Below are 25,016 nucleotides of genomic sequence, written 5' to 3'. Positions count from 1 at the left end.
CCAATGCACTTGAGGTGGTTCTTTGGTCTTTCTCTTAAAAACAGGGTTATCCTTAGTCCTTTCTCCCAGTGGAAAATACCACTACTATGGAGTTTGAGTGCTCTTAATTAAATGTGCATTTTCCCATTCCCAACAGAAGCCATTCTCCAGTATGAAGTCAATCAGTCAATCTCAGGCAACTTGGAATCACTGATATCCCTCTTCAGTGACACATTTGTAGTGGTCTTCCTTGTTTGTAAAGGTTTACTCTGCAATTCTTGCACTTGTAGTCACTCTGAGTATTTTAGTTGCAACAGAACAATGTTACAAGTAACATAAAGAAATACATCTAGTGACTGGCCAGTCCATTCCCACCTCAAAGGCATTTCCATAATCTTCTGCTTTAAACACACATTCACACACAATGTGACCATTAACAAGGAGACAGACATGTAGAACTGGGTCTTTTCTATCATCTCTCTGTTCCTCAATTAAAAACTGGTGACTTAGGGGACTATTCAGAAAATACTCTGAGAGTGTGAATAAGAGACATTTCAGAAGAGCACAGGGTAGAAATACTGCAGATCAGGTTGGTTCAGCTTTCCTTTTCTGCTCTTACCCCAGAGAACCAAGGGAGTGTTATCGAAGACCATGTACAAAATGCGGCAACTTTTACAGACTCAGCACTGGCCAGGAGTGGAGAGGGACAAGAGATACTGAGGACTGACAAGACTGGATATAAAGGCAGTGACCATAACAGCTAGGCAATTAGGGACACAGGGCCATAGAATCACAGGGTTGATGGAGTGAGAAGGCACCCATGGAGATTGTCTTGTCCAACATCCCCCTCAAGCAGAGTCAGCTTTAGCCAGTGGCCTAGGATAGTGTCCTGTCAGTTTTTTAGTACCACCAAGCATGGAGACTCCACAACCTCTCTGAGCAACCACTTTCAGTGTTTGATCACCTTTACAGTTAAAAAAAGGTGTTTCTTACATTTAAAGAAAAAGTGTCATGAACCACTTGCATGTGTGGGTGACCTCAGTTCCAATACTGGCGTCAGTCCCACAGCACAGAAGAGCTCAGATCAGCTGAAGAATACATGACAAAACTTTACAGATGACTGATTGTACAGCTTTATGAGCAGGTGCTGGAAAGGAAGTTCTGTCTGTAATCCCTGTGGCAATAGGGAAATACAGATAAAATTTCTAGTGCTGGAAAAACTGCATTATGGTACTATAATTATCACCAAAGTAATGAATTACTCAGACCACATTTAACAGAGTCTTGGGAAGGAAACCAAGGGATATTTTGCTTGAACTACTTTAGACCTCATCTGGAAGGCTGGAGCAGAAGTTCTTGAGGACTTTATTCCATGATAGGAGCTGTGATACCAGGCAGAGTAGGAAGCCCTGCTTTCTCCAGGGTTCTCCAGAGTATGAGAGATGAGACCACTCATCCCATTGCAACCCTGCCATGCACGTACTGCTGTCCCAGGAACAACTAACCTTACACATGGTAACAGCTGTTGTTCTGCTCCTCTGCTTGCTAGGAAAAATGCTACCATGTAGTAGGAAGAATCACATCTTGTCTCCAGTTCTCCTTCCTTTCTCACACTTGAAATAGAAGAGCCATGCAGGTCACTGACAGCTCAGTAAGATCAGCCTGACTGGGGACAGAGCTGTAAGTGAGGGAAGCAGAGACAGACATATCAACACCGAACAGAAAAAAATCAGGCCAGAGTCTGCAAGACAACCCAGAGAAGCCCGTAGCTTTAATACTATGGGTGTCACAGCTCCATTGCAACCTGATCATCTTGGAGCCCTTTGATATTACGTATGTTCAGTATCACTGTCCTCTTGTGATGCTTGGGTACTGCCCATCACTGTGATCCTCCAACAGGTATTTGACAGCAAGAGAGAATAGGCTATTTCCCACTGAAAGTTTTTTGGCTTTTTTTAAATCAAGCTCTGCATTATCTGTGTTAAAGCAAGATTATTTATGTTTGCAGAGTTCAGAGTCTAAAAAGTAACAGAAATGTGAAAGATAAACTCTTTACAGCAGTGTTAATGTCAGTTTTATTTGCATCTTCTATTTTACAGTATTCAGTAAATATGTACAGAAATAGGTTTGCAGAGTGTTATATCATTGTCCACATTTTCCAAGAAAAAACAGATAAATAGAAATGTGCTCTATGTAAGGAATGTCGTTGAATTTTGCTTTAAAAGAAAACATCACTTCTTACTTACTGATATTTGACACAGTAACAGTATAACCTTTAGTTACATGATGTATATTGTCTTCAGCTCTCATCACTTGGCAGGGATGGTTCACAGAAGACATGAATGCCTTAGTTCAGGCATGGGTGAAAGGCAGAATACCTGTCAGTCTCTGAATACGTTCTGTTCCTCTTCCCCCTGCCTTCTCCTCAAATGTGTACCTTTTCATGCTTGTCTAAACCCCACTTTAGCCATGCAGTGTATTTGCATTTATAAAGTGACATTATCAGAATTCATACATATTTAAGAACGAGGACAAACACTTTCTTGCATACTATACTGGTTAACTATACTGAGATCTTTCTCAGTCCAAGCATGTATACACATGATTTAACGTCCATTTGTAAAAAGCATGCCACCCTCTTGAGACCCTTGTATTTATCTGCTTTCAATTACATTTAAAGTATTCAGAAAGTCTCCTATACTAATCCCATCCAAGTTGGAAGCCACATAGCTCATGCATGAGACTGTCAAACATGAGTAGTTGCAGATGTCAGTGCACCAGTGGCAGGAATCCAGGAAGATAGATCAAGGCTTAGTCACTGAAAAATACATGCCAGCACATCTCAGATACATAGCATTGTAGCACCTCATGAGGAAAACGTGTCGTGACAGGAAATCAATAACCTCTTGCAGGCGATCTGTTTTTGAAATATTCTTGATTAATTATGCCAGGGTGTGTTTGGCAACTTTGCCTGATCCAGCATTAACCTAATGCTTTTTGCATGAAGCACTATTGTTACTAGTCTCATAAGTCAAATCTGATGGTTCAAGTTGTGTTTTAAAGGGTCAGGTTATAGATTTTGTAATGTCTCTGTGTCCGACATTGCTGTCTTTGTGGTGTGTAGACTTTTACTATCAATCAAAATTACAATTGTTTTAAGATGAACCAAAACATTTAGAACTAATTGCATTTGAAGCAAAATAATGGTCTTAAATAAAGTATGTCGTACAGTGGGTAAAAGAAGTAGGGAATGTCAGTGTGTTTTCATGACAGAAGACCTTCATTCAGGATGTTCCCCAGGCTTGTTTGCTTACATGCCTTCTTTGCAGAGGAGAAGAAACTCTAGGAGACCCACAAGCAGGGCTGCATATCTGTCTTCCTCTGCCTTCCTGCACAAACTCAGGGCAATGCATGTCCAGCAAAACTGGACAGACAGACAGTTAGCGGGTGCAGTAGTGAGACTATGCTGATGTTAGTCTGTTACTGCTTTCTGTAATACGAGAACAAAAGAGCTTAGGAGGTTATGTCCTCTAGAGTTATTTGTTAAAGGAGTTTGCAGATACAGTGTAAAGAAATAAAAAAGATAATGGTAATGTCTGTGTGATAAATTGTTTGAACCACGTTGCAGATAGTTGCAGTCACCATGTGATAGACCAAAGTTTGACCTCTGGCTACCTCACCTGCACAACACCCAATAAATCCAGCTCTTCAGTAACCACTTCCAAGATTTTGAATTTCCGAATAGCATCAGAGAGCCACCACTTGAAAAAGAAAATGCCAAATAATGGTTTCTTTATTTTCCCAAATGTGGAATTTCTTTCCCCAAATTATACTGGCTCAAAGCCCAGGACAAGCAATATTTAGTCCTGGACCAGGGACAGATTCAGAGTCCAATGTTTTCAGGTTAGAAAGAGCATACTTTGGCTATCACAAAGCCAAAAATGTCCTTCTGTGAAAGCCTTAGTCCTGGGAGATTGCCAGATATTAGAATTTAATACAATTTAATTTATGTACAGATAAACTTTTCAAGTCAGTGAAAGAGATTTAGAAAATGTATTGATACAAATTATTTTCTCCTTTTGAGACCGTAGACTGATGGTGTGGAAGGAGTTGCCTTTGGCTTTTCAAGGAGAGGAATCCTATTTTCCATATGAGTAATCTTGTTTTAAACCATTGCTAAAATACATCTTCAAGCTCTCTTTAGGGATTTTTATGATAAGAATACATAAGGCTCAATGACTTTACAAGCACTTTTTCAGCATGACCTGCATAAACAGTCAAACATTCATTCATGCAAATTAAATCTTTGTAATACTTGTAAAAGTGTGTGTGTGTATAAACATTGATTTTAAGGATAATTTTAAGACACAAGAATATATTTCTTTGCCTAGATAAACCTTTTTGCAGATAGTACTTTGAGAAATCCTAGGGCAGGTGGTTTAACTGGCAAATAAGATGAACAAAATATGTATAAAAATTACTTTGCATAATGCTGTGATTATTGAGTGCTCCTTGCACAGGATTTATGTGTGTGCATTTCCACACTGTTAGTAGCATGTTTTTTCTCAGGATTCCATGGCAAAAATAGACTTGAGGTTGAAAGTAAATTAGGGTTTGCAGGGTTTTCTCAGCTTTGACTGAGTGCACAGAACCTAGGCTTTGGTGATTGTCTTGTATTTTAAAAGTCTCCTAAGGGTCAAGCAGTGCCTTGCTGGCGGGAGCTGACTGAGGAGTTTGGGCACAGCACAGAACGGATAGAAAGCCTAGCTAAGGGATCCCAGCAAAAGGAGAGAGGTGAGTTATGTGACACTGCACTTGGCATGTGTTTAATGATATCTGCATACATGACAAGCACTAAAAGTAGTTACATTGAATTAATTATACAGAGTTAAAGAAAATTAATCATGTAGCAATGCCGTTCCATTTGGCAACGTGGCACTGGTTTTGCACAGTTTTGCTATACTGTATGCTTTGTGTCTGGTCCCTACCATCACCTTGTTTCAAGTCTGAGTGGCCAAGATTTTGTATGTCAGGTTAAGGTGTTAAGGATAGGAACTGCAGTGAAGCAGCTTGGAGCAGCAGGAGCTGAGATGAGAGACAAGAGAGCTCAGAAGGAGGCAGTTGAAGAAGCCTCCAAAAACAGAGGGGAACCAGGACAGAGAGTCAATCAAGGTAACAACTGATAGATGCTGAAAGGTCCAAGATGTCTCAGAGCTATAAACTTGAAGGCGTAGATTGGCTTTCATACCAAGTTTCTGTTATTTCTATATATATGCTTGCTCATCTTAGGCTGACACCCAGGAATGGAACTGAGGGATATGATGTGGTTCTCCATTCCTCCATAGCTACCCTGTGTGACCTTGAGTGAGGATAGGATATCCTATTCCTACAGATCAGGGCTGCTGTGAGGGTATGTTTAGTAACATTTTGGAGGTGCTGAAGTGCTTTAGTGATTGGCACTGTGGAAATTCTGTAGATAAACACCTATATATAACCTCCTGACACTAATACAGACATAGGGGTGAGATCAGACTGTCACTGCTATTTCAATATATAGTATATACTGCATGTGTCAGAAAAAAACGAGAACAAAGCTGTCAACCTCAGATATGCATGGATAAAGTCATACATATCCTCTAAAGTCAGGAATGCCATGTCTACTGTGTTTATCTACAGAAAAGAGGAAAAGAGGGGGTAACATTAAAGAGGAAGTGTTAATTTTCTTTTCAAAGAACTCTATGCTCTTATATTGATTGAAAATGGTTATCTTTGGTTGATTGTGTTTTGTGGCATAACAGGGTATTGGTCTTTGTTTATATCATACAATACTTCTTCCTCCCACCAACCTACCATAACAATTAGTGAGCCGCCTGTGGCTGCCTTGGAGTACATCCTGTGCATCAGCGTGTCTCATTTAATAGTCATAATTTCTCATTTGTAAGAGGAAAAGTGCTGCCAGCACTTTCAGTCTCACAAGGGCTCAGACTCACTCAAGGATTCCAATTTATTATGCACCCAGCTCTGATATCCTCCTGCTCTCTTTGTATATTAGGCTGCCTTGGTAGAAGGTATCATCTTTCAGATGACACATAAATACTTTCTTGCCAGCTGTTCACTTTTCAGAAGTTTCTCAAGGAGTAGAACATAATTGTACCTCTGTTTTACTAGTTTCTGATCTGGTTCTCCATGTTACTCTGCTAGGAGCACATGGAAAATGGAGCTTTATTACTGTTATTACTCTACAAATGGCACTGACTACAACGGCAGGGGTTTTTAGGCCTATTAGTATTGGTTTCTGAGGTGAACACACCAGTAATGGTTTTAAACTTAGGGGAATGGGCATAGGTCAGTTTGCTGGTCATTTCTGTAACAGCTTTAAACTCAAGGTGCAGCCTAAATGCCTAAGAGGGAAAAAGGAGGTGCAGGCACTTTCATTCATTCTGACATGGAGCAGCTGTTTACCAAGACATAATCTGGTTATGAGTTCAGACGAAAAAGGTAAGGGTAACATCCTACTGATGAAAACTCAGTTTTATAGAGGAATTAAAAAAGACAGAAAGCAGAGGTTACCAGCAGACACAGCAGTTTGCACAGCAGGGTGGAAAGAAGGAGGCCTCTATCAAATTCGTACCAGTGTAAGTCTCAGGCACAGTGGCAGTATGCTGCAGGGGAGTTTCCCCAGCAGATGTTGAAGCAGCTGCCCTTGCCAGGGCTGAGGCTTTGACGTGGATGCAGTGTTGGGTGGCAGATGTAGCCCTTCAGGTCCTGGGTTGCACAAGTTCTGTGGATGAAGACCAATCTGCAATCTCCTTGTTGCAGGGTGCACCAGCTCTCCCAGGACGCTCTCAGTCCAGCAGTTAAAATGTTGGTGGACATCAAAACTGCAAGGCGTCCTTTCTTGTCACTGGGCTTTTGCTGGCTCTTAAGAACATGGACTGAATGTCATGCTGAAGGCCTCAGAGGTCCGCAGTATTTCCATTGAACTAAAATGTCCTATACCCTGTAGTTTTTTAGCCTGATCAAATTGAGTAATGAGTCACAGTCTGCTGTTGGTTGAAATGCATTATAATCACAAGTTATGTGATCCTCAAACAGTTTAACCATCCCTGCAGAACTTCTGCATGACTGGGCATCTAAGATGCCTTTATAGACTGAACTCCTTGTCATAACTGTAGTTCTGGACAGTCATTGCAGATCAAGAGGGTGGCTTGGGAAGACAGCACTACCTGTTTGTGCTAAGGACAGAAGATGCCAATACATAAAGCTGTCAGTTTAGCACATTTTGAAAAGCTTTAACTTTCCATTTAAAATACAGTTAAGAGAGGGAGAAAAGGCCAAAAAAGGTACTGTTGAAACCAGTGTTAAAAAAAGCAGCACTTACTGTTTGGAAGATAAAATATATAATCAGGCTTTCAAGAATGAGCACTTAATTGCCTAAAGACTATTATAGAACTCATTGTTAATGTACCTAATCTGCATAAAATCTTTTTTTCCAACTAACTGTTGCAGAACACACCTAAAATGGGAAAGCACAGTCTTCCATCAAAGCTCAACTTACCGAGCCAGCACTACAGATGTCTTGCATTATTTATAATGTGATTTTCTGGTCTCAAATGTCATTAGACACATATGTACCGTGTGGAAGATGAAACATATTTTAGCAATATCTTTTAAAGAGTTGTTAAGGAGCAGAGTTTCTCTCAGGAAGCAGTGACAATGGCTCTAGGAATTAATTCACCTGTGGATTTCAGGGTGGTGGGGGTTTTTTTTACAGTGTGTGGTAATTCAGCTTCACTCAGAGGTTGCTTCTTGGAGTCAGTCTCCGGAGTGTCTTGTGGGTCAGATTCTCCATACGGTACCCTTCCTGCACATTTCACCCAGGCTCTGTGCATTGTCCTGGTTTCTCTCTGTTTTCATGCATTGTTACCAGCAGTTGAAGATTTGGCAAGAATGGATTTCTTCACCATTTGTAGGTGATGGGTCCTTGGGAAGCAGTGCCATGTGGTGGTCACAGAATGGAGAGGAAATTGCAGCTTTCTGTTCTGCCACGACCAGCACTTCCTAGGAAAACGATCCGTCAAAGCCGCCTTTCTGTCAACAGGGGTAGGCAGTGACAGGGTCTGAGCAGAGCAATGCTGTGGTCACGTAATGGGTCACATTATGGCCACACTTCAACTCACAAGGTGGTCTTGGCAGATGGATCCTTCACAGAGGGGTTAAAAACGAGTCTGAGGGTCACTGTCTTGGCACTCTAGAGGAAATAAAGGATTTGTGGCTGGGAGGGCACATTGGCAGGTAGCCAGCCACAGGATTCATTAGCTCATTTTGCTGCTACCTGGGCAGGGCTGGGGCCTATCCCGAGCCTGTGGTCACTGCAGGGAACATATGCAACAAGTGTTGCCTTCCCAGGAGTGGAAATGGTGCTCCCTGATGTGGCCACAGCATTGCTGAGCATGCAGATTTCACAGAATACTTTCGAGTTGGAAGGGACCCACAAGGATCATCAAGTCGAACTCTTAAATGAACGGACCCTACAGAGGTCAAACCCACAAGCTTGATGTTATTATCACCAGGCTGTAGCCAACTGAGTTAGTGTCAGCACAGTCATACAGACAGAAGTGTCTCATGGGAGCAGCTGGTCTCAGTGGGAGCAGAGTAAGATATCCAGCAACTTTGCTTGTAAATACTTAGCCCATAATAAAGGTGCCTTATCAATAGAGCATTGATTAGTAATGCTATTAGTATTAGAGGATTTGAAATTTTAGGCCTCCTGCAGCTTTCCCACCTCTGATGGATTCCACTGCAAGCACATTTCACCCCTGCTCCTCTTCACTGTGCATCAGTCTAGAGTTTTAATTGGCACTGTTGGACAGAAGGTATCCCCGCCTACAAAATTTCATGGTTTTTAAATCAGGGTTTTCAGAGGGACTGAAATGTAGAAAAGGGAAATGTTATCTTGTTTGTAGTTTGGTAAAGGATCTGAAACTGCTTTTTAGAGTGACATTTTCCCTAGAACATTTTAAACCAAGGTTCGTACTCTGTATTTGTAAAACTGCAGTGTTTGCACATAGCATCGACATTCGCTCTAACAAACTGAGATTAAAGACACACGTCTGTGATTTTTCTCCTTACTCTTTTAATTGCACTGTAATTTTAACAGGATTTTATATATAAACTCTCTACTGATACAGTTCATTATCCTCTTTTCCTCCACCCCTTACCTTTAGAAAAGAATAGAAGTGAGAATTTAGGAAAATAATAACCTATTTTATTACACAACCACAGAAACTGGGAGGAGGGAAAGGAGAAGACTATTCTAGATTGAGGGTTGATTGCTAAAATTATTTTAACTACTTTTTAATTGGCAAGCTGTTGAGTTGTTATCATCAATGAAGAACTCATCAGCAAGCAGTATCTAAAGTGGTAGACATTTCCGTTGAGAAATGGAACCCACGAGGTCTGTAACCATCATCCATATAGTGAAGAATTAAAACTAAGTGACTGGATCACAAGAATACATCACACAAGGATTATCAAGGGTCAGGTTTGGAGCTAATAGTCTTTGTTGTCCTTTGGCTTTTTCCTTGAAGAAATTATGGAGGCAGGGCAGGAGACATCCGCATGACCTCCATCTGCCCTGCTTTGGGGCTCTGCAGAGTAAGGTACTGATCTCTGCCTGGGGACCTTTTCCATACAGATGCAAGACAGGTGAATCTCCAGAGCTTGCTTTGCTGTCAGTCCCTGTTAATGGACTCTGAAGGTCCTCCCCAGTTTATAGACCTCTCATGTAATAGTGGCCACCTTTATAGCAGACTACATATAAAACATCTTTGCATTCCCTTGATGCTGATTTATACTGTTTATAGGGATGGGGGTGGAACAAGTTGTTAAAAGATTAAATTGAAAGCTCCCCTAACTGCTGTATTATCCACCTGACATTCTCCAAATGCTACTCATTAATTACTAGTGCCTCAAAAATCAGAGCAGTTATCCAATTCAAATTATTTTGTATCTCTCAGCGAGAGCATTTCCATTATCTTATCATTTCCCATTCAAACAATTGTTCTCTGCAGTTGTTAAAGGCTCAGACTCCTTTCTGTTTCCTCTCATTTGAACCTGTTATCCATGCAAGGGTATTTCTACTCCATGCCTGTCCTGTCTTCACATTGGTGAAAGTTAGTCTGGGTTTACACTGTAATTATTACAGTCTTACCTATCTGCCCCTCCAGCTTCCCACAGAACTACATGTGTGCATCTGATGGCAGAATGTGGCCAGTGTATGCCATAACTTTCTTTTTCAGTTGGTGATCAAGTACTGAGGGAAGGATTGAACCTGGTTTAGGACCTAGTCTGCCCTTGCAATCCTTATACCTGCAGACCTTTCTGTGGTCTGAGCAGGACAGTTCACAGTCACAGTCGTACCATGCTCCAGAGCCAAGTTCTCAACCAAAGTAATTCCCTTAAGACACTAGCAATAACTTGGCCCCATGGTGGCAAGGCAGGGTATGTTTCTGGAATCACCAACAGTGCTGGTCCTGCATGAGCTGTATATTCAGGAATGATGGGGCTTATTTCCTGGCACATTTGTTCTTCACTTATGTATATTTTCATGCCTGCCAGCACTCTGAAATGTAGACATGGAGTGTTCGGGGCAGGCTGGATGCAGGTTTTCATGCTGCTGACATTAATTGGATGAACAGCCCTTCTCAGAAGGGGCAGTGTAGGAAATGTGTATGGGAAAATGACAAAATAAGGAGTTTCACAGCTAAATAAAGACAAGTGGCTGAAAATGGTTTTTATCGTTTTGGCCTTCATATGTTTCATTTGGGAATCTAAATTATTTTGCACAACAACTACCAATTTAAGATTCACAACACCTTTCGGAAGATAATTGGTCCTGTCTTGCAGATGGAGGAACAGAGGTACTGAGGCTATCACTTGAAAATACGTCGCCTGTTTTCAAGTCCCCAGATTGAGATGCACTTATTAAACCTAATTCTCAGAAGCATTAAACACCTCCATTTATATTCATTCATTTGGCATTGTTTGTACTTAGTATCTGGAAATCAGATGCATCGTCTCCTAACTTCAGTGGTCAAAATAACTGCAGTGACATGGCAAAGATCACAGAAAACTGTGGGCCAGAGTGGGATTGGGACCCACATCCCTTTTTCACTCACTGTCTGCCTTGGATTCCTGGACAAAAGGAAAAGCACATTCTGCTTACTCAGTTTTCCTCTGCTCTCTCGAACAATTGGACATTTTAGAGATGATATTGTTTGGGTTATTGATCAACTTTATAGAGTCATTTTACCTTGTCTTTCTAACCATAAAGAATTGTCTTCAGACTTCTGTGATTAAGTTTCTTATTATAGAATTGAAATGGAAATACAGTGAGAACCATTTGTATCACCTGTTTTCCCCCAATGTTTTGGTTTTTTTCCAGCACACAACAGTTTTGCCCTTTGTATTAATCGAGATGAGAACAACACATCATCAGTATCCCAGCAGGAGCTGTGGACTGGCTGCAGTGTGCACCTTCGCTGTTGGCTATATTTTATGGTAAGGGCTGTACATGCTGTGTTTTCACATTGTATTGGGGGTTTTGTACTGCTAAATTTGGGCACATATTTCATTATGGATATAATCACTAACAGATTCACGCTGCATGCCTCGTTTGGTCCAAGACCTGGGCTTTGTCTGGTTTCCCCAGATGCTTATATTTTTAGAAAGTATATGCCAAACCTCACACAACAGGAATTTGTTGAACAATCCCATGTAAGCAGTGGTCTTTCCAAGGGTACATTTTTCAACCTTTTTTCAGGCGAAATGTTTTTCTTGGACCTTAGTTTTATTGCTTAGGGTTTTTGTTCTATCACATAAAATTGAGAATAGGCAAATGATTTCCTGCATCAGTATTTAAGCGTCAACAGAAAAGGTAGAACACTCTTTTTTCTTTACTAGTTCATAAATTGATTACAGAATAAGTCAGTAATCCAAACACTCTAAAATTTGTTTTAAGAAAAGAAAATGTTTGTGAAAAATTAAACTAAAACAGAAATAATCTTTCTTATACAACATTAAATAAAGTCTTTTGGCGCTTTCTAATCAAGCACCTGTCTTGCATGATAGAGTTAATATACTTTGGTGATCCCAGTTTTATTTTTCACTAAACCTTTGTTTTATATACATTGCTCCTTTGATATGATCCATCTTTTATCCTTTCTGCAAATATTCATGACCCCCGTTTACTTCTCATGTTCTTTCTTCCCACCTCATAACAGCCCACTCAGCTAAGAAGATATTTTCCAAAATTTCCACCAATCAAGTGAGATAAAACTAATGTGAGAGGAACATGGGCTCAAGGCAGTACTATCATATCGCTTCAACTGTGCACTTTGTCCCTTCGGTCCAGAGAGAGAGAGATACACATCCATGCACACTGAATGATCATAAAATGCTAGTAATCCAGCTGAAGTGGGATGTTGTGTCTTAGGACAACAGTCACATTCTGCCATTTGCTTTTACAAACGTACATACCCTTCTTAAAAAGACTAATATTTGTAATTGGAAGATAAGGGTAGCCTCATGCAAAAAGGCACATTATTATTCCTGCAGGAAAAAGTTATTACGTTTTTAACCCATATATAGTAATGTTTAGCTGTGATATTTCTCGACCTTCCTCTGATAGTGCCTGGAGATAGGTTGGCAGAGTTACTGTACCTGAGATCTGACCTCCTATGGCAACTCCTGTTTTCTCCAAATCATCTAAATAGACACATGAAATAGTATTTAATAAGAATATAAAATTGAAACAATCCAGTTCTACATCTGAAATAAAACTAGAGGTGTCTTAAAATCTTTAAAGAATCTGTTACAGTATCAGTGTGGTACTCATATAGCTTGATCCTGCCTACAACAGTGCATCTGCATCCTGCAGCTACAAGTACAAGGTAAAAGGAAATTGTAGGACTAGTAAAGCAGGAGAAGAAGATTCTGCATTCAGAAATTAACTACTATGCAGATACCAAATCACAGCCTATGATCCTTTGCTTTTGCTGTTTATTGGTTTTGCTTACACAAGTATAATTTTCAAAATAGATAGGGCTACTTTCAAGTAATTCATCTTTTTCCAAGTTGTGATTTCTCTATAAATGGCCTGAGACAATTGCTTATTCAGCCTAAAGGTTATCCTGCTAAATTCTTCACCTACAACCCATTTCTCCTTTGACTGCTAAGAAAGGAGGTATTTGGGGGAGAACGGAGGCAGACACAAGCTACACTGTGCCATCATTTGCAAGTTCTGTGTGAATTCAGCCTGCAGGTGCAGAAGACTCTATCTTCTATCTGCAAAACATACCTTGGCTTGATTATATGAATATGATATATCACATTCACAGGTTGGAAAAATCTACCAGAAAGTATGAAAAGTAAGGGGGTTTTTATCCCTCTCACTCAGGGTGTTCCTGCCTTTCACAGCTGTGGTCCACTGTCTTTCTGCTGCCAAGTGACCAGATTGAAGTAGAGACCTTAATCACTCAGAGGGCTTGGAATTGCTTAATTCGGATTTGCTTCCCTTGTTGGCAGAACCCTCAAGGTTAGCATAGGGTATTAAAATGAGACTACACCTGCAAATGACATAGTTACATACAGCCTGGTGGAACTTCCTTCCTTTGTACCTATGGTGTCCACGGGTCCTCTGCTGGGGCTGAATTCTCGGTTTATGTTGTTTTAACTAGAAGTTAGGGATCTGCCACTTGAGAATTTGTCTTTTTCCCTATGTCATTTTTCCCTCAGCAGAAGTGTTTTCACTGCAACTCTCAGCAAAAAGACAGTTGCTAATCAGATATTCTCTCTATTTTGCTCTTGACTATTGAACTCTCTTCCCACCTCAGCTGAAACCTTCTTATCACACTACGTTTTATGTATTGTGTTGCACTTTGTACTGTAAAGGAACATACAGCAGGATATTGATTTGGATTGATTCTGTGAATGCATTTTTTTCAACTCCAAGTAGAGCAGAGCTTGTTATTTCATATGTGACTGAATCTTTCTCGTATGAAAAAGGCGGTGGAATAGCAAGCTTTTTTATATGTATTTGGTAAACGAGAAAACAGGCAAACAATTCTGAATAGAAGCACTGAAACTGGAAGAACATAGCTAAATAACTTAGTATCTCCTGAGCATGATTCAGAGACTTGTTATCTGAGAAACATCCTTTCTTGAAGAGTAAAACCTTTCCCTGTTTTTCTTTCTAATTTTTTGCAGTCAGAGAGTATTTGAGTAGGCACACTTAGCTCATGCACTCTCTGTGAGAGGGAGCTCTCCCATGCTTTTAAGGAGCTGTGCTCAGGCCATGCATTCACAGACATGTATTGCCTGTTGCAGACCGTACATGGACTTTCAGGATCAAGGCCATGGGACAAGATAGGAAAGGCTTTTTTTAGCATGGCTTGAAAAAGTCACAGCTTGTATTGAATTGTTAAATCTAGACAGTGCTAAGAAAACCGAAGCCCTTGCCAATACTACCAGCAAATACTGCCAATGGGTGTATGGAGTGGTTGTCAAGAAACAGAAAAGAGCCAGAAATGTATTGCTCCTTGTAACAAGAATGACCTCATGGTAACTAATATCAGAGCCTAATATGTCCCTAAAATAAACTGAGACAAATACGTTTATTTAAAATGGTTTTCTTTTTCCCTCTGCTTTTGAGCACTTTAGGATGTAAAAAAACCAGACCCTAAGATCCTGACTCTGCCACTCTAGTTGTGCTGAGCTACATGTTTGGGAGCAAAAGACTTGATCTTCTCTCGTGTTGCTAACTCAAATCCACCAGGATCTGCCTCCACATGTGCCAAGCTTGGACTTGATTAATTCTTTCATTCTGTGATAAATCTATTTAAAGACATTTTAAACTTTCATTTGAATATAAAGTTTCTCTTGAAGTGACTTCAGGAGAGTGCTGTAGATTTGCTGAGGGAGAAGATTTAGATGAGGTAATTTGCTGAGTTCTTCTTGAAGGAATTTAAGAAAGGAATGTACACTGAGGATTTGGAGTGAATTTGAGATTGATTCTGTTAGCCTTGCTGTAGGATTTCCACTAGCGATTCTCCGTAGAAGGAGAGGAAGATCAGAAAGAGCAGATGTTGGCGCAGACTGCTAGGACAAACCTTGACATTCAGAAGAGAGGGGCAGAGAGTTAGAGAGTGAAGCTGGTGAGAATTGACAGTCATATTGATAAAAGAAGAGCATGATTGAGAAACCAGAGGGTTTTTGAGGTTGCTGGTGCCGATGGTGCAGGAGACACAACATGGCTTTGTAGGGAGAGGGTCATGCATGTAGGGAGAGGGTCGTGCATGCTTTTGGAAGTGAGCACTGAGAACAGAAGTTCAATAGAGATTAGAGAATCAATGATTAGAGAAAAAAACAATAAAAAGTCCTGGGGCCAAGTAAAAGCGATGAACTAGAATTATGGGTTAAACAAGAAAGGAGTAAGGAAGTATGCAGCTCACAGGTCAGCAGCTTCAAAGTTGAGATCATGCAAGTAAGTGGGGAATGCTGGGAGAGGGAGAGAGAGACAGACTTTGAAATCAGAGTGGAAGGCTGGTGTAGAGGTGGGTGATAGATGAGACAATGCAGAGGAGGAGAAAAGAGTTGGAGCCAGAGCTGCCCAGAACAGGAAAGAGTAGGAAGAAACAGAAGCAACAGAAATAGGCCAGAAGAAGATAAGTGTCCTCTGTAGCTGACCCAGAAGGAGGGTGGGAGTACAGAAATGCTTTCTTCCGTGAGAAAAGGCTGTATGGACCTGTTAGGTCTGATATAGCCATTATGGACTGTTACTTTCTGGCTCCGCTTCACCTGCACGTCCTCAAATGTTTCAGTCAAAGCAACAGTATAATCACAGATGACATGCATGGGTAATATGTTCTCATTTGTGCAGCTCCTTAAAATATACTTCAAGAAGGCATAGCAACCATTACTATATTTAAAGTCATCTATTTATCAAAATAGATGACTTCCAGAGATGACAACACTTTGCAGTGAATCTGCTAAGCTTCTGTCATTCTAGCTACCTGTACATAAACACAAATTTCTGTTAAGCTTTGTTCTTCCCAGAGGATGCCAACACCATGTCATGCCAAGTATGTTTCTCACGTGACATTATTTGCAACTGCAGTTTTCCAGGGCTTGTCTTCTTCTGACTGCATAAGCCACTCTAAAGCAGCAGCACAGTTGTATGACCATGTATTTTTCAGCACCACTCAGATCAATGGTGAAGAATTCAGCGTTAAGAAAATGGAAGAAGAGCAGATGATTGTTGTTATTTCCTAAATGATGACTGTATATTGAACTTATTTTTTAGTCTTTAAAATTTCTAAACTGTGTACATTCCTGGTGTAGGTGATTTAGGCCTGACTGGCTGTTGTTATAAGAAGCCCATCATCTTAATGTGGCTGAGATCTTAAGAATTCTGATTAGATGCAGAACAAGCTGCCCTATGTTTTTGTGGGGGTTTATGAAAACGTGCCTCACATCAAGCAGTATTAGAAACCAAAAGCAGAACAAATTTGGTGTGGGTCATTGTGCTCCGGTCCTCGAAAGCACAGGATTGGTCCTACTCTATAACCACAAATGATTTGTTTGTTCAAGTTTTGAGTGACTCAGCTGCTGTAAGCCATCAACTCCTTTGGAAGACATTCCACAGTTTAATAGCTCCGGGTAAAGTTCTCACTTTTTGTGGAGAAGGAAAAGAATTATGCTAGAAAAGATCATGGAATAAAGGCGTGGAAAATGCCCATATTCTGTTGTTTGCTAAAGTGTAGCCACAATGAGAACTGGTCTAGGATTTGTCTGGGTCCAAAGATTCAGCCTTCCTTTGTGCCAGTCACTGGAAATATGAAGAGCACTGAAGATCTGGAAGAGGATTTGCTGCTGCAAGAAGTAACCAGAAAGGAACTGCCATAGTAAATCAGAGTAGTCATGTATCCAGGCTCCAGCTGTAGCTAATGCGAGATGCTTCAGGAGATTTTAGTAGGCCATTATGAAACAACCAGCCTGCAAGGAAAGTTTTCTTCTAAAACTTATGTCAGAAAGTAGATGCTTGGATCCTTTAGTCTTGGTGGTTTATATACCTCGTACGCTTTGAACTCTAGGCATAACTGTTCTTATTGCTTGTACGGTTTCCAGACTTCTGAGACTTGCTAGAGTTGCATGATGTGGCCTAGAGAAGAGGAGTGGACTAAGTAGACTTCCAGACTTGTATACTTCAAAACTGTTCTGAATGACTTTATTTCAGTGAAAGACAGATTAGAGCATTCTAGACGTATTATTCCAGAGCATTCCAGGTATCATTCAGAGAGATACTTCCATTATCAGATTTGAATTTCTTGTCTCTGAGTTCTGTTGAGAGGATTCTTCTGTTACGAGGAAGAGAATTGGCAGCTCTTCAGACATTTTATGTCATGCATTATTATTCTGTGTCCTCTCATCAATTGCTCTTGAAAAGTTACACAGCCCCTTAGTCCTTGTTTCCAGAACACGTAGTACTGATTGTTGATGGCTGCAGACTATGATGTAGGACTCAAATTGGGCAGGAAATGGTTGGAGACTCTCTCAAGGTCCAGACCACAAAACGCTGACGAGCTGTGATGCCTGAGAGCAACCATCATGAAGGGGCAACCATTTTCTGTAACGTGTCCTATTGCAAAATCTATGGGGTGTCATGGTTATCTGCATTTATATCCACACAGCGAGCTTGATTCTACCAGGACTAAGGTTTTACACATGCTGTTGTAACAGCTGCATTACTTAAAGTGACAGCAAGAGTAGTTTTCTTCAGTAACAAAAGAGCTATAGCCAAAGAAGAAATGTAGATGTATCTTCTCTGCATAGTTTTAATTTTCTCCTGATTGCTTTGATAGGAGAGATATACAACATCTTACTGTATAGTAAGTGAAAACCAGCTACAAAGTCACATTTTTTGACAGATTTGTTAAAAAGAAGCAATAATGTGCATTTTCAAATAGCTTTTTCTGATTTCTACACCAACTGGTTGGAAATTTCTGAAAACCACCACTTTTTTTAACAGGCATTTTAATTTGAATACAATGTGTGAATATTTCCATTCCCTTTCCTTTTACTGTTTCTAACAAATGTCTGAATGAGCTCGATGACCTGTAACATGTTCATCTTTGGAAACACGTGGTTATGTCTACATGGACTGCTACAGTACCAAGTCACAGGGAGGTTCAAGTTAATTTTATCTTTTTAAAAGTAGCTAGTCCAGTTTTAGCTTAAACTTTTGCTCCTCAGTTTATTTTTATCTAAACAGTCCATTTTTTGTACGTGTTCAATAACAAGGTCTTCAAATGGATCTAGATTTGCGTTCCTAAGTAAATCTTAATGCATGCCTCACTGTGCTTAACTAATAATGAAGTTGGACAGGAATAATGACTACTAGAATTGCAACATTGAAGGCATTCGTTAACATTAGTAATCAGCAATCTTGTGTGGAAACTTTAGGCGAATGGTTGATCAGCCCTTTATTGTGCAGCCTTGAGATGGCTTGTATTCTACCAAGAACTAAGGAAGGCCATCAGGTGAGGTTTCCATGGCAGCAGTCATCCCTTTACTGCTCCCATTTGTAGTATAGACAATGCGGGAGTAGTCAGTGTGTCACTGCTCAGTGGAGAGAAGGTAATATTACTCCATCCCAATGTAGCGAGCGGCATGTTGCGGTTCATTTTAGGAAAGATCAGGTGGCTGATCAGGTGGTTTTGTGACTGTTGTCTCCAAAGTGATGCTCGGTACCTCTGGTGCTCAAAGCAGGAGTTCCTACGGTGTGACTGCACCAGGGACAGGCATACAATAGCAACACTGTACTCACGAGCATTGTCACCACACAGGGAAGGGGCTCCTGTGCTGGGCAGCAGGGAGCAGAGTGCATGAGCTGTACTCAAAACCTCTGAACTAACCAGAGATTGCTGACATTCAGGAGCTCATCAGTGACTCATTGGTTGGATTTAGAAAAGATTTCCTCTTTCAAGCATAAATGTGTTCTAGTAAATGCCACTTCTACTTGGTTTGTGAAGTTGGCTATATAGCTGCAATTTAGAAGGTCCCTTGAAAAGTCCCTCTGTAAAGGCACTTTATAGTGCTGGGCAGTTTCATCACACCAGAGAAAATAAGTGAAAAACAAGACTGGCTCTTTTTCAGTCTTTGTCCTTGGAGCTTGTTTTTCACAGAATGCATAAAACAAAAGCAAATGAAACTGAAAACTGTTAGGTGATAATAGACATTTCCTGCTAAGCCAGCCTCGTAATAGGGGACAACTGTCTCATCTTTTTCTTTGATCGTGGAACATGGTGTCCCCTGTTACCATGAATTACACAGGAACCCTTTTTTTTCATAGATAACCTTAATCTTGTCAGGTTAATTCTGTCACAGAAGAATATTGGGGAAAATAACTGTAAAGTACAGAGATAATTTTCCATATGTGAACTGATTTGGAGAAGGGGGTTTTAATCTGCATTTAGATCGTGCAGATTAATTTACTGACACATGTAATTTCCTATGTGAAGTGTCCAGCTGTTAAGGATTTGGCTGTAATCAAAGCTTTTCCAAGGAGGAGGGAAGCTATGACAAACATGTACATTTCAAGGGTGATGGAGAATCCTTTAACAGGGATTCTGTACTCTCTGTGTGACAGAATTTTATTTCAGTTTTGAGTGGACTTATGTATCTCTGCCCCTTAGGAGCCTATGACTGCTGATCTAGTGATCAAAAATCTTTCTTAAACAAATAGAAATACCAGCAAGTGAAGCAAATCATATGGACGTGGAAATCCCCTTCTATAATGGGGATTGCAGCTGCTCCAGCTGTGCTTCACTGTGAGCTTCTCTCTCAAATTTTCAGGTCAGAAAGGAAGAGATTTACATTCTTGAAGAGAGCCCAGCAGAGCCCGAGCCTGTCTCCACTGAGCACTTTACCCAGTTAGCTTCTGTGATGTTTGCTCAGTTGTTTGCCAGTATTTGCTTTTCTTAACTTCCACCTACTGGAACATATGGACTCACTCTGCTCCCCCCAACTTCATCACTCACCATGTCAGATCTCAACACAAAAGCTACTACATCAGAGGGTACAGGTGTTCACTACAGTCACACACAGCAAAACCACACACCTGAAGTGCTTCTTCAGGCTGCACTGCAGTAAAGCTGACAGTGTCTATTGGATTAGTGTACCAACAATCTTCTCTGTAGCTGAGTGCTAAAAATCTGTGTCACCGGCAAATCCCCGTCAATACTTTACTGTGGAGTAATCGATTCTGGAGCTGGGCACCACTTTTAAGGTGGGTTTTGGTTTGGTTTTTTAAAAAAACATCCTACCTAGAGAAAAATTGTTAGATTCCAAATGGTACCAGGTAACTGAAAGAGGAGCGATCTAAAAGACATTTGCTAAAGAAATTATTCTCTCAAAGAGAAGCTGAACCACATATTTCTAGCAAACCCAAAAACTGATGCATTTGCCATGTGTGGTGAGGAGAAGCATCAGAAACATATAAATGTGTGTGAAATGAAAATAGGCTGCTGCAGAAAGTAGGGAGTGTTGATCTGTGTAGGAGAGCTTGTAGAACGCTGAATGTTCTTAGGATAAAGAACCTGCCTGGAACAGAGGCTGCTGCAGTTTCCAGCTTTGGCTCAAAACAGGGGTTTCCTCAGAAATATAAATGCAGCAAGGAAATACCTGCCTACATCAGAAATAAAAACTGGCCAACTGCTCATAATAAATTTAAAGCAAAGCAGTAAGGATGTGGGAAATCAGTCATAGTTTCATCATCTGTGATGTCTGTTCTGGGTGGATGTCATCCAGATGCTCCAGTTCAGTTGCAACTTGCAGGCCTTTCAAATAATTGCTATTTGGGTTACAGTAGCTAAGCTTATAGGGCAAGCTACTTTTGAAAAACAGGGCTGTAAGAGTCTGTGCTTGTTATTTTTGTTTTATTTCAGGGTGTGCTGGATTCACCATGTTACAGGAGTGTGGGTGTACCCGCTTCTTGAGCACCTCAGCCCAGGTGTCAAAATAATCTTTTTTGCAGCTGTAACCATAATTATTAATATATTCTACTTGGTGGGAGAGGTCCTGAACAACTACATCTGGGATACACAAAAATGTGAGTATTGTTTTAGGAATATTTTCTCATGAAGTACATGGTCAGGACTTGAGGATGTTTCTCTGAAGTCTGGAAGGTTTTAAGCTGGCTAAAACAAAGGAGAATGACAGAAATTCCACTGAAACATCTTAGTGGCTTGCCCTTAAAAGCAGCTGGAAAGCCTGATGAGCTATGAATATGTATTCTTTTTTATAACTTGCAACTAATTTAAGAGCTCTTGGCAATTACCTGGGAGGCTTACAACCCACTTACTAGCTGATGAACCCATTAAATGCAACTAGAATAAAGTATCATTCTTTGTGAATCCTGTTAATGGCAAGCTTAGACTCAGAAATAAAAATATACTTTTTTGGTATTTTCAGGTAGAAGGTGTTTTCTGCTTATAAATTTACTCAGGGAAAATGAACATGTTCTTGTCAGTAGAATAATAGGAATGAAAGATCACCTTAGTACAGGGTAAACTTAACTGTGCAGACTCTCCATCATCCTGCCTAGGCCACCCATTGCAGAGGAAAGGAAAAGGGAAAATAAGACAAACACAAGATTAAAAGTAGGTTCCTTTAATCTAGGAAAGATGTTTCTCATTTATCAAATTGCCTGAAACAAGCAAACAGCATTCATAATCACTGCTCTGACAAATCACAACTAGAGTGAAATAAATTCACATGGGAGTTGATTGCACATACAAATCTCATTTAGCAACTCCTTCAGTATGAGGTAGAATCTAATGGCAGAAGCTCAAAGCAGTTTTACTTGCCATTTGTTCATATTGGCACCCAGGTGTAAAGTGTCTTTTTCTATTTGCTCTAGAACCAGCTATCCTAATGGTTACAGTCTTCAAAACTTGTATTCAGTCCACAGTTTGATGTTGCATTCACATTTATCTAACTTCTGTAAGTTAATTTGGGAAAGGTATTTCTAAAAAAGTCAGCTGCGAGGAATAATTTCACTTGACCTAAGTCCTGTATGAAGAATAATAATGTGGTAAAGAATCACATGTCTTTAGCAAGTCCATGAATAAGTAAATGTTGGAAAATCTCCTGCACTATTCCAAAGTATGCAAAATCCCTCGTTCTTGTGGCCCATTACCCTAGAGGAGCTAACATCAATTGGGTCATTCCTCAAGCCTCTTTCAAGGTTCACGATGGCCTTATTGTCCTCTCCCTCATTCCTTCTTAGGGATAAAGCATGTTGATCCAGAGTCCTTTGAGGCTCAAACACTTGCAAAACGGAAAATGCCATGAGTCACCAGCTGTTTTGCTGTGCTTGAAACACTTTGCACGAACCTAACCTGAAGTGTGTGACAGGCACACTACTAACAGCAGATGTAAAATGATGCCAGTCTGTCACTGTGTGAGACTTGGGAAAATATTATTTGAAAACTGTACGTTTAAAAGAGGCTTTTGAGCAGTAAGCCTGCAAATCAAAACAGTCTGCTATGAGAAGATTTCTGGGGTGAGAAGGGGTTGTTTTGGGTTTGGAGTTTTTTTATTTTCCTCTGGAGATGCATTAAATAAAACCTCACTACTGACAAAATGATTTGCAGTTAGTTTTTCCAAGTTAAACCACAAACATGGTAGGGAAGGAAAAATTTGCCCTTTGTACAAGCCAGTGTCTGTCCACAGTTTTGAGGGTATCTGCATTCCTGCCAAAGTATTTGATGCATCTGCAGTAGAGTGCTTCAGAAGAAAGGAAAGAGGCGTTTTCAAAAAAGCAAATAAAACAGCTTTTAAAACTGTTGGGAAAGTTCCTTCCAGCAGAAAGCAGAAGACTCAAGATTGGCTCTGGAGCAGCCTTGTAAAGCCACTGTAATCTTTTGGCCCTGCCTCTTGTTTTGGTTGTTAAACCTTCAACTGTGGCTCTCCCATTACATTAGTTTGCCAGCAACACCCAGGGCCGTTATATTTGGGCTGCTGGAAACATGCAGACCCATTTGTTTCCCTGCTGTTTCTTTCAGCAAGGCAGCTCTGCTGTTGTGCTTTCTAACTGCAGATGGGTCTTATTGTTTCCTGTATTGGAATTAATTATCTATGTTTTTAAAGTGATTTTTGTTGTACTTACCACCTGTGCGTATTTTGCATTAGCAGGTGATCTTACTTGTGACTGGATTTTCCTCTCAGCATTCTCAAACATTGCTTCTCTTTTGCTTTCAGTCCTTAGAAGTCTTTCTTTTCCAGCATGCAGCAGGCCTGAAAACCTCCAAAAGAAATATTTGTATTTGAGATGTCTGGCAGAGAGGGCTTAGTCAGAAGAACAATACTTTTGTCAGATACCAATAGTAATTCATTGTCCAGGAACAGGCATATGAAATAGCTGAATGCCTTCATTGCCAGAAAAAACACAATCTTCTGCCCAGCCCGGACTTTGCTCAGCATAGCAAAGAGACAAGTCCTGCAGCTAGGCTAAGTTCTTTAAGGAGCCCTAGACTCAGCTCAGCTCTCCTGATATTACTGAAAGTCACGGCCATTACAAGAAGAGAGAGGCACCCTCTCAGCAGTAATTGTTCTCTTGAACTCTCAAAAAAAAGGAGATAAACTTGCAAATATTTAAAAAAACAATGTTGAAATAGAGGGGGGCTTAAAATTACTGAATTCTGAAACACAGCTATTAAAACTTTCCTTCAAACTAAGTTTGCTGCTTAGCTTCAGCTGTAGTAGCATCTACTTTAATTTCCTTGTAGGTAAGCAGAGGAGGTGAGGGAACTAACTGTTCCCAGACCCCTGCAGCCGTCAAAAGCTGAGCCTGCGGCAGGGGGTTAGGCTGATTGATTTGAGAAGGGAGGGAGGACTGTGCAGTTTATTACTGGACAACCACTGCCATCAGGTGTGCAGATGCTCTTTTTGTTCACAGCAGGTGAAGTAACACATGCAAGAGCATATGAGCAAGTACAGGAGAAACAACGTCAAGAAAGGGAAAAGAAAGACTAATGCATTAAAAGAATCTCTCTCTAAGTAAACCCTTCATTCATTGAGAGATTTTTAAAAGCTGTTCTCTGTATGTTTTCAGGTATCGAAGAAGGAAAAGAAAAGCCAAAATTGGAGTAAACAAGAAGAGGCAACATAGAGGATTGTGTATGGCTCCATGGAAGATTTCTCATCCCTAACAGAGGTCGCCATGGAGAGGAGTCTTGGAAAGGAGGAAGTTTAATGGGCCCTCTGTTCAGTGCAAGGATATTTTTGGATTTTATATGGAGGGAAAATGATTTTAGCTAAAAATAATAATATCATTTCAACCTTCATTCCTATTTCTCCATGCTTGCATGTGACATACACATATAAGATGTATATTTATCTCCATGGCATTCTCAATGTGCATTTCTTGAATCAAATAAATCATTAAATCATTAAGTCATTAGATCACTTCTACCAAGAAGAACAAGTCCATTCTCTGTATTGTTTGAGAAAAGCTTAACCAGATAGGTCTAATGCAGGGAAACAAAACAATTCTATATATTTCAAAGTACAGCATACAAGTTAATTGCATGAATGTATCTAAAGAACAGTTTGGTTTGACTGAAATATCAATGTAACACTATGTAACAGCTGCCTTAAATTTGTGATGTTAATAATTTTATCAGTCCAGTAAAATCTTATTTGCGGTGTTAGAATATCTTCTTAAATAGGCCTAAATAAAGAACAAATTATCCTTGCATTTCTGTTTCTTCATGCTGATTCTTGGAATTCTAGATCGATTGAAGGCATTTGAATGATATATTTTCAGGTTTTCCAGTGTCAGCTGTAGATTATATTGAGTCTACATAAGGATTTTTCTTATTATCATAGTACAGCACATGATTCTGCATTTTCAAGTTGTAAGTTCTCAATAGATGGGCTGAGCTGTTAGTGTTGTACCAGAGAGAGCATTTAAG

General features: G+C 40.2%; 1 protein-coding gene across 2 annotated transcripts in view; it reads left to right on the top strand.

The window, feature by feature from the left end:
• AIG1 (androgen induced 1) overlaps positions 1-24,799 on the top strand; it is a 124,365-nt gene extending 99,566 nt beyond the window's left edge. Inside the window, exons 4-6 of one of the 2 annotated variants that reach the window (XM_027689466.1) lie at positions 11,426-11,541; positions 20,985-21,148; positions 24,155-24,799. In XM_027689466.1, the coding sequence (XP_027545267.1) occupies positions 11,426-11,541; positions 20,985-21,148; positions 24,155-24,192 (318 nt within the window). In that variant the 3' untranslated portion in view covers positions 24,193-24,799. Of the gene's footprint in view, positions 1-11,425; positions 11,542-20,984; positions 21,149-24,154 lie in introns of those variants that run through there. The other variant, XM_027689483.1, reaches the window with a different exon arrangement.
• Positions 24,800-25,016: the final 217 nt, after the last annotated feature.

Source organism: Neopelma chrysocephalum, unplaced genomic scaffold (assembly GCF_003984885.1).
Source record: "Neopelma chrysocephalum unplaced genomic scaffold, ASM398488v2 Primary Assembly neopelma1_23, whole genome shotgun sequence".
NCBI lineage: Eukaryota > Metazoa > Chordata > Aves > Passeriformes > Pipridae > Neopelma > Neopelma chrysocephalum.
This window is presented reverse-complemented; position numbering and strand designations above follow the sequence as displayed.